The following is a 13666-nucleotide window of genomic DNA, read 5'->3' as shown; positions in this document are numbered from 1 at the left end:
ATGTGCCTTGACAAGTAAAAGTCATATTAGGTGTAAATGGATTGTATTAATAGGATTGTTGTAACTTTATCAGTTACATGATTAACTTTATAGGTTACATGATTAACTTTATTGGTTACATGATTCACTTTATAGGTTAAATGATTAACTTTATAGGTTACATGATTAACTTTATCGGTTACATGATTCACTTTATAGGTTAAATGATTAACTTTATCGGTTACATGATTAACTTTGTAGGTTACATGATTAACTTTATAGGTTACATTATTGATTAATATGTTACATGATTGAAAATTAGAGAGAGATTGATTAATATGTTACATAACTTAAAGAAGTACATTTCTGTTGTATTGACTAAGAATAGGTAGAACTGCAGGTCCCAGAAGGCCTTGCGGCAAGACGTCATAGAAGTTGACAGTTTAGTTTGTTGGTTTTGAGAAATGACTAGGGGACAAGTAATTATATAATAATAATATATAAATCTAAAATACGTAATTTCACATTCTCTTCCTTGTTTTTCATATTGTAGCCATGTATAACGATAGCTCAAGAACGACAAGAAGGAAGCATGAGCAGAACGCACGCCTTCAGCAGGCTACTAGGCGGAGGGAGGAGGCTGCTAAGCTGAAGGCAGCAGAGGAGGCTCTGGTCCTTTGCAGGGAGGAGGTGAAAGAAGGCAGACTGAGAGAGAGCGACCTCCAACAAAAACTCCACGTTATGGAGCAGGAGAAGAGGAGCCTCGTCTGTGACAACTCCGACCTGGAGAAGGAGAGGAGCCAGGCCCTCGCTGCCCAGCGAGAGACTGAGGGGAGCCTGGCCGGGGTCAAGGCGACCCTCCTGGAGACCGCCAACGCCACCAGGGAGGCAGAGGACCACATCAAGGCCCTGCAGAAAGAGGCCCTGGAGGACAAGCTGGCGGCAGCTGAGAAGGCTCAGGTGCTTGACAGGGAGGTGGAGGAAAGCAGACAGAGAGAGAGAGACCTCAAAAGAAAAGTCCATGTTCTGGAGCAGGAGAAGAGGAGTCTTGTCTGTGACAACACCGACCTGGAGAAGGAGAGGAGCCAGGCCCTCGCTGCCCAGCGAGAGACTGAGGGGAGCCTGGCCGGGATCAAGGCGACCCTCCTGGAGACCGCCAACGCCACCAGGGAGGCAGAGGACCATATCAAGGCCCTGCAGAAAGAGGCCCTGGAGGACAAGCTGGCGGCAGCTGAGAAGGCTCAGGTGCTTGACAGGGAGGTGGAGGAAAGCAGACAGAGAGAGAGAGACCTCAAAAGAAAAGTCCATGTTATGGAGCAGGAGAAGAGGAGTCTTGTCTGTGACAACTCCGACCTGGAGAAGGAGAGGAGCCAGGCCCTCGCTGCCCAGCGAGAGACTGAGGGGAGCCTGGCCGGGGTCAAGGCGACCCTCCTGGAGACCGCCAACGCCACCAGGGAGGCAGAGGACCACATCAAGGCCCTGCAGAAAGAGGCCCTGGAGGACAAGCTGGCGGCAGCTGAGAAGGCTCAGGTGCTTGACAGGGAGGTGGAGAAAAGCAGACAGAGAGAGAGAGACCTCAAAAGAAAAGTCCATGTTATGGAGCAGGAGAAGAGGAGTCTTGTCTTGAGCAGAAGAGGAGTCTTGAAGGAGAGGAGCCAGGCCCTCGCTGCCCAGCGAGAGACTGAGGGGAGCCTGGCCGGGGTCAAGGCGACCCTCCTGGAGACCGCCAACGCCACCAGGGAGGCAGAGGACCACATCAAGGCCCTGCAGAAAGACGCCCTGGAGGACAAGCTGGCGGCAGCTGAGAAGGCTCAGGTGCTTGACAGGGAGGTGGAGGAAAGCAGACAGAGAGAGAGAGACCTCAAAAGAAAAGTCCATGTTATGGAGCAGGAGAAGAGGAGTCTTGTCTGTGACAACTCCGACCTGGAGAAGGAGAGGAGCCAGGCCCTCGCTGCCCAGCTGCCTCAGAGGGATGCTAGTGGGAATAAGAAGAAAGGGAAATTCAGGAAATTCTGTTCAATGGTGAAGCGCAAGGTAAAACAGAAATATACAGTGAATTTATAAGAGAGCCACATTCCACATAATTTCACATTAAGGAAATGTAATGTAAAGGTAAAGTCTTACCAGTTTATCGTAAAACAACAGACAAGCTATGCATTGTTGTTGTAGGAATACTGGGGTTTTAAGAGATATGTTCTGTCATTGATTATTCTTCTGTAACAACTGATATAGTGCAAGAGGACCAACCAGGTTGGTGTCCAGCCTCCAGCTGAAGGACAGAAGGACATCAACGTAGGTATCCGGCTGCTGAGCTGCTCTCCAGGCAGACGGCCTCCGTCCCCCCAGTAACCGTCTTCACGACGATGGACACAGCAGAGGTAAGTCAACACATAGAACACATAGACCAAGGACATACTAACTAAACTAATAAAGTATTTTATTCTGTAGCTATAGGCCTGGTGAAGCTCATATGAACTCTCTCTCCTGTCTCTAGCACCCGGCACGACTCCTCCAGAGGACGCTCACAACTGCAAACAGCCTTGGCCGGAGCTGCTGTCCACCGTGAATAAAAAATAATTTGGATTCCATTCCTTTTGCTTGTGCATTTTTCATTTTTCTTATGAACTTGTTATGCTGAAGATTGTGTAACTAGATAAGTGATCTTAAATATCATAGCTAGAAGCAACTGCGATTACAGCAACAAATATAGTAGCTAAGCATGTTTACAGCTATGCCTGAGGCAATATCCCAATAGAAATGTAATCATAACAAGAATCATATACAAGAATCATATACAAGAATCATAACAAGAATCATGTACAAGACATATAATGAATCATTAGAAATATACATGAGCTAGAAATGGTATGCCTACTGAAGAAAGATGGTCATCCATTCTCCCTCCCTCCCTCCCTCCCTGATACTAAACAACAAAGTAATTACTATTAAAGTGATTATTACTATACATTTATTAACTTTAACTTTATGAAGCAGTTTAATTGGAGTTGTGTTAGCCACATAAAGAAAATACATATCTAGAACTGAATTATGAAGGTTACTATGGGATTAGGTTAGAGAGAGAGAAGGAATGAGGATTGTGTTACAAGCAATATCCCCCTACCTGGTCGTACCCTTAAATGTCCACTAGATGGCAGGCATGTATCAGCATAAAGCAGGGGTCTCCAACCTTTTTTCATCTGAGAGCTACTTTGAAAAAATGTAAGTGGCCGAGCGCTACTCATATCTTATTACTTACATTCATTCACATAACGAATTCTTTTGTCTTTTTGTCTCTTTCAAAAAATATTGTGCATGTGTGTAATAAGTGTGTTGACTCATTCCTACACTTAGTGAGATGACTGTCACTGCATGGAGTCTACTACAGTTGTGTATGCTGGAGTGTATCCACTTAGGTTCACTCTTATAGAGTCATTTAAATGGTCATCTGTCAGGCTTGTTCAGAATGTAGATTTCATTACATTCATATCAGAAAAAGCTGATTGGCAAAGGTATGTAGACAAATAAAGCAAATACTTTCAGGGCTGCTTGGTGAATATTCTTATAGTTGTCTGGGTCTACCAGGCTCCAGAAATGTTGTGAATGTTGTTGCGATTGTATAGAATGGAATTACTGTGCAAAACAGAAATGTACATGTTTTGGAAATCTCAGAATTTTGCAACCCTAGTCTACACTAATTGATTGAATGATTAATGGCCAGAAACTATGTTTTAACCGAGAAGTTATGGCTTGTCAAAAACCACAAAAGACAGGAAATTCCAAATGAGCACCACCACCCATAGGTGCACCTTTACACTCCAGCAACACACAGTGTTGATACCTGCTATAGTGCTGCATGTTGCTACTCCACGGTTCTAGAGTATGGTATTATATATACTTTGGTTTCTGATGGGTTGATCATTCAGATAGGCGGGGGAATAGCACCAGGTTGACAGTCAAGACTCAAGAGCGACTCTTATTTTGAAATGCCAGTCCCGGTCGTCACATGATACGGTCATATGACTTGTCGTTGTGGAGATGGCTATAGTCACGTCAACAACATTTGTAAACATTTTTGTTTTGTGCTTTTCGTTGACGTCTATTCGAGCCGAAATTTATTCCGCAGTCCTCGATGAACAAACTGGGCAATTGTCTTTGCACAAGGGCTATCGTAGCGATTATGTCGCCTGGGCTAACTTTACCGACGACATCAAGAACTCAGGGTAAGTACAGTAGCGAGTGAATGAGAAAACTCCTAAGTGAAGTATCAATATCTCTATTTCTATATACATCTGTCATATTGACCTGTGGGAGGTGCGAAAGCTATTTACAATTAGAGATTATAGGGACATTCACATTCTCCCTGGAGTCATTTAGGGCTATGTGTGCCTTACTCAAGGGCATATTAGTGGTGGTGTTCCCAGGTCGGATTTGAACTCTTGACCTTCTGATCCACCCCAACTCACTATCCGCTTCGCCACCAATAACCCTACCCCTAACCATCCATTCATAAGTGCCTTGGCTAGAGTTTGGGATAGGACATCGGCATTGATGTTACATACTCCCTCTTCTCGCAGCTGGGGGTTTCTTGAAGTGACCACTAGTGGACGCTATAATGACAGCATCCAGGCATACACAGCAGGAGCTGTGGAGGCTGCAGTTACCTCCCAGGTCAGGATCGTCCCCATAGCAACTCTAAACCATTGTGCTAATTACATATTTGCTCTGCTTCACATAGCCTACTGCTTATCTAAATCTGTCGTGTGTGTGTGTGTGTGTGTGTGTGTCTCACAGCTCATCTATAAGCACTGGATGAACACTCTGATGGGGTACTGTGGGCCTTATAAGTTTGAGACGGGTTACTGCGAGCGCCTGAAGAGTTACATCACAGCCAACCTGCAGTGGCTCAGAGAACAGATAGAGGAGCAGCCGCAGTCGCCTTACTGGCACCAGGTATTCATTTGTGTGTGTCATTTGCGCATGCGTGCATGCTCTTCATGGTCCAAACTCGCACAACACACACTCTATCTCTCTCTCTTTTTCAGGTGCGTTTGGCTCTGTTACAGCTGAAGGGACTAGAGGACAGTTATAATGACCAGCTGCTATTTCCCAAAGGCCCTTTCTTACTCAACCCCTTTGGCTTCCTGTAAGTGATATCACTTCTAGATCTTCTATCTTGTTCTAGGCCCTTTCACACAGGAACTTTGTTCCCTGCATCTCTCTCTCTCTCTCTCTCTCTCTCTCTCTCTCTCTCTCTCTCTCTCTCTCACTCACACACACACACACACACACACACACACACACACATACACATAGCAAGAGACATTATTCTTTGACGTGGTGAATAGATCCTGTCAATTTCTATACTATATATATTTGTTCCTGTGTGAAAGCACTTTGAGCTGCAACATATTATTATTATTATTATTATTATTATTATTATTATTATTATTATTATTATTATACCGCTTTACATCACATTCTGAATATTTCACCCTTCTGAACCCACCCTAGTCATCCCAGTTCTGACCCCCCCTCCCCCCTCCCCCCTCCCTGTGGCCAGACTGTTCCAGATGGGTGGAGATCTGGAGGATTTGGAGTCGGCCCTAAACAAATCCAGTCAATCACAACCATTAGGCTCTGGATCATGTTCTGCCCTCATCAAGCTGTTGCCTGGCAACAAGGACCTGCTGGTGTCACATGATACCTGGAACACCTACCAAGCCATGCTCCGCATCATGAAGAAATACAGCTTTGCCTATCAAGTGTCCCCTACAGGTAGCTAATCTCCTAACTCCCTAACCCTCTCATAGAGATATGCTACCCCAGTGTGTCTCCTACAGGTAACTAACCCTGACCCCTCCAGTAACCTCTAGTTCAGAGTGTTTTCATGAACCCTCTCATATAGAACTTGACTGTGCGGTTCTGTGCCCTGAGGTCTGTTCTGTGTTCTCAGACAGTGAAAGTCTCCCCGGAGGAACCCAGGCATTCTCCTCCTATCCCGGATCCATCTTCTCTGGTGATGACTTCTACATTCTCAGCAGCGGGCTGGTGAGAGCTGTGTGTGTGTGTGTGTGTGTGTGTGTGTGTGTGTATGTGTGTGTAACTGTCATAGAACAGTTTTAAGTAAATGGAATAGTTTAGCTAATTGAACTCATCCCACGTTCCTCTATTCCTCCACAGGTTACTTTGGAAACCACTATTGGCAACAGCAACCCTGCCCTCTGGAAATTTGTTCAACCAACTGGAGCTGTCCTGGAGTGGTTGAGGAATATTGTGGCCAATCGGCTAGCTACAAATGGAAAGGAGTGGGCAGAGATTTTCAGCATGTACAATAGTGGAACGTGAGTGCACACACTTAGAACCTGTACCTCCTAACCTTCCCAACCCCCCCAAGGAGGCAGTTTATTGGAGCAGAGTATTGGAACTGATGAGTGTGAGCAAACATCACATGAGGTCAGCTGAGGGGTGTGTGTGTGTGTGTGTGTGTGTGTGTGTGTGTGTGTGTGTGTGTGTGTCAGCGTCAGCTGACAGTTTTATTTCTCTCTGAAGTGCTGAGTCTTGCCCTCTTGTGTGAGTCAGAACTGATTTAGACCTACAGGTCTAAAGACTCTTTTTATCCCTCTCACACACACACACACACACACACACACACACACACACACACACACACTCAGCCCTGGGAGTGTAGAATTACAGGCCAGAGGTCAAAGGTGAATTTCAGGCAGTTATCTCTGCTGCTTTCTCATGTTGTTATTTCTGTGTGTTTTGTGTGAAGGTATAATAACCAGTGGATGATCGTGGACTATAAACACTTCACCCCGGGGAAGACGGATATTAAGGGCCAACTCTTCACTGTGCTGGAGCAGATTCCGTAAGTCTGTGTACACACTGTCTCCCGGCAAAAGCTCCGGACTAGCCCCCCTCTTAACGGGTCAGATCTATCGGCCCAAAGGGTGCAAAATTAATCTAAAGTTTTTACAGTTGACAAGAAGGCACTACCCTGCCTCTAAACACTGTCACTAACCCTCCTTACCCTAAACCCTAAACATTCCATCCCTATACCCCTCTTCTCAAACTTATGATAGCCAATGATTGTTTAGTGCCTTACTTCCCTTTTTCATTGGAAAGTACATAAATTCCCCAGGTGGAAACCACCCTTTCTGGGTCTCTGCACGGCATCCTTAGATGACCCCGTCTGCAGAGTTGTGTCGTTATGGCGCTTCTCCACTACCATACCGTACCAGAACCTGTGCGCCCGCTTTGTTTTGCTTTCTCCACTGCCAACTGGCCCGTACCAGGCCGTAGTACCCGTACTGATTTTAGCTACCCTTCCTGACTCGGAGCGGAAGGTACCATCTGTGCTACAAAGTGACGCGTCATACAGCTGTTGTGTACAATGGTCCGAGAGCCTTGAGACCATTTGAGTGTGCAAATGCTGCTTTTTTCCACTCTATTTGATACTCTTCAGCTGCAGCACCCCAGCTAAGTCTGATCACGGATGAGCGGTGGTATTTTCACTATATTGGGAATTTACATGGTGAAATGCATTCTTAGACATGACTACGTCGTCATGATTATAAAGATGCCACTTGAAATGCATGGAACCCAAGTTTATTTGTGTCTTATATACACGTTTGCCTAGTATTTGACTGCCTGTAGCCCAGTCACGAATGGTCCCAGTATTGTAGCTTCAGACGGAACAATTTGGTTGTTATTGTGCTTGCTGTAGCAAGCCCACAATATGTTATTGCTCATATATATATTTATTTTAATCCTGTTCTTTTACCAACTGCTAAGACCACAAGATATTGACCCCCCAAATCATTTTACAACTTGTTTAGCAATTATGTTACGATGTTTCTGTCGAACCCCGCAGTGAAGTATAAGCAACGTAATGTAGCTAGCGAACAGAAGTGGGGAAAAAACGTCAGATCAGATATATAAACGGGTTATTTTGATAAACTGGACACATTTTGGGAATATATATGGTTACTTTCTTGACTGAATACATTAAAACTTGAATAAAATGAGAATAAAAGTCTAACTTTTTTTTTCTGAATAAAAGTCAGAAAAATAAAATTTCTGAATAAAAGTCCGAAAAATTAAATTTCAGAATAAAAGTCTGGAAAATAAAATTTCTGAATAAAAGTCCGAAAAATGTAGTTTCAGAATACAAGTCTTAACCTTTTTTTCTGAATAAAAGTCTACACTTGTAGAGCCAAAATTACAGCTTTTAGCCAATGGAGGTTTAAAAAGGAGGATGGAAGATCCCCGCTGCCGGCCGGTGCGAAATGCATTCTGGGAGGCAGGTCTGTTGTGTATAATGGAGAAGCGTTTCTGAAAATACTGTACGGGTAAGATACAAATGCGTGCCGTCCTGTACCGTCCTGGTCTGGTCAATGGAGAAGCGACAATAGTCAACCTCTCTTGAGGCCTGGCAGCCGTCTTGGCTAGGGCTAAAGGCTAATTGGAGAACTTCCCTCTGGTGACATCTTGGCTAATGGCTACTGGCTAAAAAGAGGAAGTTCTCCTCTCCCTGAGACCATCTGGTCAAGAAGGGGAACGTTTACTTGTTCTTAGGCCGAGAGAGATTATTTTGGTAAAAAGGGAACTCCTTTCTCTTCAATCTCTGCCACTAGTTCAACATAAATCATTGTTTTAATCAATATAACATTATCATTGACTAAATGCCCTCTGGGCTCGTTGTCACATGTCAATGGTACATTATAATGGAAACGGATGGACAAAGTCGCTGTTTGAATCAAAGAAAATTATTTTAATAATTACCACTCTCGGGTAAGGACCAACAAAAAATTCAACATAACGACAAAAACAAACACAAAGGAAAAATAATGATAATAATAAAAAAGAACTAAAGAGAATAGCAAATACTAATGCTGTGCAGACAGGTAAGAAGCCAGGAGTGGAGTGTTCTCTGGTCTTTTATACTTGGGGCACCAGGTGCAATCAGCACCTGAGGAACAGGACACAGGTGTTAGACATCAAGTAATCCCAGAACCACACTATACAAGACAGACACCGAGACAGACAGAGTGTGTGCGTGCGTGTGTGCTTGTGAGGGTAAACCCATGAAGATCCATCCAGATGTATACCAGACAACAAATACCCCAACACCCAGACAGACAAACAGACAGATACCCATGTGGTCACACATCACAATCAACAACAAGATTAAACACATTGGTCCTATCTCAAGTCTTATCATTCATCATCTTTAACACTCATAATGCGGGGTACACACATAAGGATTTTCTGCTCGATTTTGGGATGTCTGAAAACGACAGAAAACGCCAGATTATCAGATGGATCTTAACATTTTCCTATAACAAAATCCTGTGGTGTGAGGTGTGTTAAGAGTCAATTCTCTTCAATTGTGCAATCAACTCTCCCGACAACCTGCTCGGAAAATGGGCTTGGGGAACGACAGATTCCGAACTCTCTAGAGTCTCGTTCCCCAAGCCAGAAATCTCGCGTGAACCCATCCTTTTAATATTGCCTTTAAATTACAAAATAATTAAATTAAGATTATTGATCATCATGATTAAAGCACTTTGAGCCGCAACGTTTGCAGGAAAAGCGCTATACAAATAATGTTATTATTATTATTATTATTATTATTATCTAACGTAGTACCCTGACTGACCTGTACGAGACAACCATGTGCGACAGGGCAAATAAAGTGCAGAATAACGAAAAGAAGAAGTCAGCTCGCTTCTTGATTGGCTACATTATAGTTAGACTCGCGAGCAGGGTTGCCAGATGTAAATGACATTTTCCACCCTAACCACAGTCTAAAACCGCTAATTCCACCAAAATATCTGGCAACCCTATGATTTCTGGTCGTAATTATTGAACACATTTCACATTTACGATTGCCGGCCACGCCCATTTTCCGAGCAGGTTGTCGGGAGAGACAATTGACAATTGACAATTGACAATTGATTGACTCTTAACACACCTCACACCCCAGGATTCTGTTATAGGAAAATGTTAAGAGCCATTTGATAACCGGGCGTTTTCTGTTGTTTTCAGCCTCCCGAAAATCGGTGAAATCTCAGAAAATCCTTATGTGTGTACCCCGCTTAACTCTCTTTGATTATAGAGGCACTGTTTGTACCAGCTACATTACATTTCATATACATCTTGCAACACAATCAATCCCATTCTAGTGGGTATCTTAGATATATTGATTTCTCTCAGAGTATAAGTGTTCAGCGTTTTCACTTCCTGATTATATTTTTGTGCAAGCGGTAAGCGTGAGTTACATTTCATGGCAAATTATTCTGTCAGAACATCACAGAGACAATCATCATAGCAAATTCCATATCTTCTGGAGTCGTTTGTGGTATACCATGGTTGTCAATCATGTGGAACAGTTCAATGTTCTAGTTCAAGTCCCGACCCGGCATTAGATCCTCCTCGGACGGAGGTGGGGTCTGCTCATCGTTGCCCTCTGCTGATGGTGTTATAATGACCCCTGTTAGGATCATCTGTGATGTGTCTCCCTCTCCTGGCCCTGTGGCTAGTTGCTAATGCCCTTCTGATTTCTTCTCTGATGAAATCAGTATAGTGGAGTTTGAGGAACTTTTGACATTGGTGATGTAATGCACAGGCCTGTCAAACTGAACCTGGTCTAGGAGGGTCCACCCTGGCGGAAGATTCCAGCAAGGCAGGGATATGTCTTTTGTCTCAGTCCCTGGGTCTTTAGCCGTTGGTTTAGCTGTTGTCCGGGGATCTGAGATCTGTTTACTGAGCTGGGATAGATATCTGGCCTCATCCTGTGCCTTTCGTCTCCTCAAATATAAGGCAGTATTTCTGTACTTTAGGTTATAAACCTTAACTGGACTCCCCGCTGCACTATGCTCGACTGCGTATTCATCTGGGTCATAATAGTGGAACCTAGGTCCCCACTGGTGATACTTCTGACCAATCGTGTTCTGACTCAGTGTCCCTGAGTGTTACTGACGCCTCACTCTCAGTCTCAGAAACGGACAGGCTTAAGGCTTCATCATCCTCTGGTTCATAAATGAAACCCCTAGATCTCCTTCCCCCGGTGGACAGCTCCATGCGGGTAGAGGTTTGGGAGGCCTGAGATCTAGGAAAATGGCTTTGGGGCTCAGGTGTCTCTATCCTAGCGACTTCTAGCGGTTCGTTGTTGGATGTAAGGTATCATGGATATTTTCAACAACACACAATGCGCCCAAACCCATCCACCATGTACACCTCAACACACCCACCATGTACACCTCAACACACCCACCATGTACACCTCAACACACCCACCATGTACACCTCAACACACCCACCATGTACACCTCAACACACCCACCATGTACACCTCAACACACCCACCATGTACACCTCAACACACCCACCATGTACACCTCAACACACCCACCATGTACACCTCAACACACCCACCATGTACACCTCAACACACCCACCATGTACACCTCAACACACCCACCATGTACACCTCAACACACCCACCATGTACACCTCAACACACCCACCATGTACACCTCAACACACCTACCATGTGCACCTCAACACACCCACCATGTACACCTCAACACACCCACCATGTACACCTCAACACACCCACCCTATGTACTCAGATCAACCCCTAACCAGCTTCTCAACTCCATCCAACCCAAACAATGAATGAGTATCTAATCTCTCTAATCTAATCATTGTTGTAGGGGGCTAGTGGTTTACACAGATAAAACCCAGGAACTGTTGGAGAAGGGCTACTGGGCCAGTTACAACATCCCGTAAGTACCAAGAACCATATAATTAATTACATCAACTACAAAATGCAGGAATAGAGAGGTGTGTTCTGAGTCTGAGGATTTGACTCAGAACCTCCCATTATTATTATTTACATGAGATGTGATGCAAACTGTGTGTGTGTCCAGGTACTATGAGGTGGTGTTTAACACCAGCGGCTGTCGAGAGCTGGTAGAGAAGTTTGGTCCGTGGTTCTCCCTGGACCAGAACCCCAGAGCTCAGATCTTCAGACGGAACCAGACCAAAGTCACAGACATGGACTCCATGGTCCGCCTCATGAGGTATGGCCAGCCAATAAGAAGCCTCACATCAGATGTGTTACAGGAGGTGCTGGTAAAAACCTGAACACCATGCTAGTTTTGTGCTGCTACCATCGTCCCTGTATTTCTTTACCCAGTGCCCACTTATGAGTATCTGCCTCTCTGCTCTTAGGTATAATAACTTTGAGGAGGACCCGTTGTCTCGGTGCGAGGGCTGCAACCCGCCTGCTAACGGGGAGAATGCTATTTCAGCACGGTCAGACCTGAACCCTGCCAATGGGACGTATCCCTTCGGAGCCCTGAGACAGAGACCACACGGGGGAACAGACATGAAGGTATGTCTTTCTCCCGCACTCTCTAAACTCATTCAGACAGTGTAACAGTGTCATTTGAGGTTAGGTGTTTAGTGCAGTGACATCATGCCACATCATTATATCTGTTAGTCTCTAGTGAGGGACTGATTGGCGTGTGTGTGTGTGTGTGTGTGTGTGCACGTGTGTGCGTGTGTGTGTTTGTGTGTACTTCTGCAGGTGACGTCGTATGGAATGTTCCGTGAGTTTGGTCTGCTAGCGGTGAGCGGGCCTACCTGGGACCAGGTACCACCCTTCCAGTGGAGCTCCTCCCCCTACAGTGACCTGATGCACATGGGCCACCCTGACACCTGGGCCTTCACACCTGTACATGTCACCTGGTCCCCCTAACCATACCCCTCACACCCCCTCACCGCTGAGCCTTCACATACCTGTATACGTCAACTGTACACTTCTCCCTCACTGCTATCCTTATGTTTTATTTCAAAAGGGAAAGGAATCATAACTTTTGCACTTTTGGGTTAGCATATTTATCTAAAGCTCTGGTGTAACTACATTGAGAAAAGGGAAATGGCTGTAACAAAGAACATATCTCGTAATGTGATGTGAGATCTGCAAAAACTCTGTTTCAGAGAGAATAGATTTTCCCTTTAGACAGTGCAAAGGTAGAACCTAAAACATGAAATGAATTGCACTAGCCTATTAATTTAGGCAACATGAAATAAGACATTGTGGGTGCGATGATTAGATTTATAAGGAATATTGCTGCTATGGTATTATTTTAATTGAAGCATATCTCTACAATGACAATGCGATTTGATTTTAACTTGTTTTCATTTTTTTTTTAATTCAAAGGTGTAATGTAGGCCTACTCAGTGTTGTATTTTTAATGCACTGATAAATTATTGTGGCATTAAAGATTTCTTAAAGATTGTGGCGTTAAAGATTAAAGATTGCTTTTGGGCAAATGTCATCCTTATAATACTTTTCTGATATCAAAGACGTCAGATTCTGTTTGTCAAGACAACATACACTATTTTACTGGTCATCGATTGATCTATTGATCATCTGGGTAAGAAACAACAACAGCGATATTGTCTTAATAAGACAATGCCTAATTATTATACCATGGGGCTAAAGAGAAGCAACCTTAAGAGATGCTACTGGATCTTTGTTACTAATTCTTCAATAACATTTTAGCTTACGTGATTATATGTTTCATGATATAAATGTTTATCAATCTCTTTAGACCATACCTCCGTCTTCGTTTAAGGCCAACAAACTTTGGTAAAATAATGCTCAAGT

The 13666-nt window shown here is 44.2% G+C and overlaps 1 protein-coding gene across 1 annotated transcript; it reads left to right on the top strand.

The window, feature by feature from the left end:
- Nucleotides 1-4185: 4185 nt before the first annotated feature.
- LOC308157374 (putative phospholipase B-like 2) lies at nt 4186-13252 on the top strand. Its single transcript, XM_080530922.1, has 12 exons — nt 4186-4199; nt 4554-4647; nt 4771-4929; nt 5022-5122; nt 5540-5754; nt 5933-6027; nt 6160-6320; nt 6755-6850; nt 11703-11774; nt 11919-12071; nt 12223-12385; nt 12581-13252. Exons 3-12 carry the CDS (start codon nt 4789-4791, stop codon nt 12749-12751), a joined length of 1368 nt encoding a protein of 455 aa, XP_080387048.1. The 5' UTR covers nt 4186-4199; nt 4554-4647; nt 4771-4788; the 3' UTR covers nt 12752-13252.
- The last annotated feature ends 414 nt before the right edge of the window (nt 13253-13666 follow it).

The sequence above is a fragment of the Nansenia antarctica genome (genome assembly GCF_963989245.1).
Source record: "Nansenia antarctica genome assembly, chromosome: 5".
In the NCBI taxonomy this organism is placed as follows: domain Eukaryota; kingdom Metazoa; phylum Chordata; class Actinopteri; order Argentiniformes; family Microstomatidae; genus Nansenia; species Nansenia antarctica.
The sequence above is the reverse complement of the archived record's forward strand: the minus strand, read 5'-3'. Positions and strand labels throughout refer to the sequence as shown.

Bases quoted from the DNA above. Each gene is read 5' to 3' on its own strand.
- LOC308157374 (XM_080530922.1), top strand. From the start codon at position 4,789: ATGAACACTCTGATGGGGTACTGTGGGCCTTATAAGTTTGAGACGGGT. The intron at 4,930-5,021 runs GTATTCATTTGT...TCTCTTTTTCAG, and splicing joins AGTCGCCTTACTGGCACCAG to GTGCGTTTGGCTCTGTTACA. The intron at 5,123-5,539 runs GTAAGTGATATC...CCCTGTGGCCAG, and splicing joins CTCAACCCCTTTGGCTTCCT to ACTGTTCCAGATGGGTGGAG.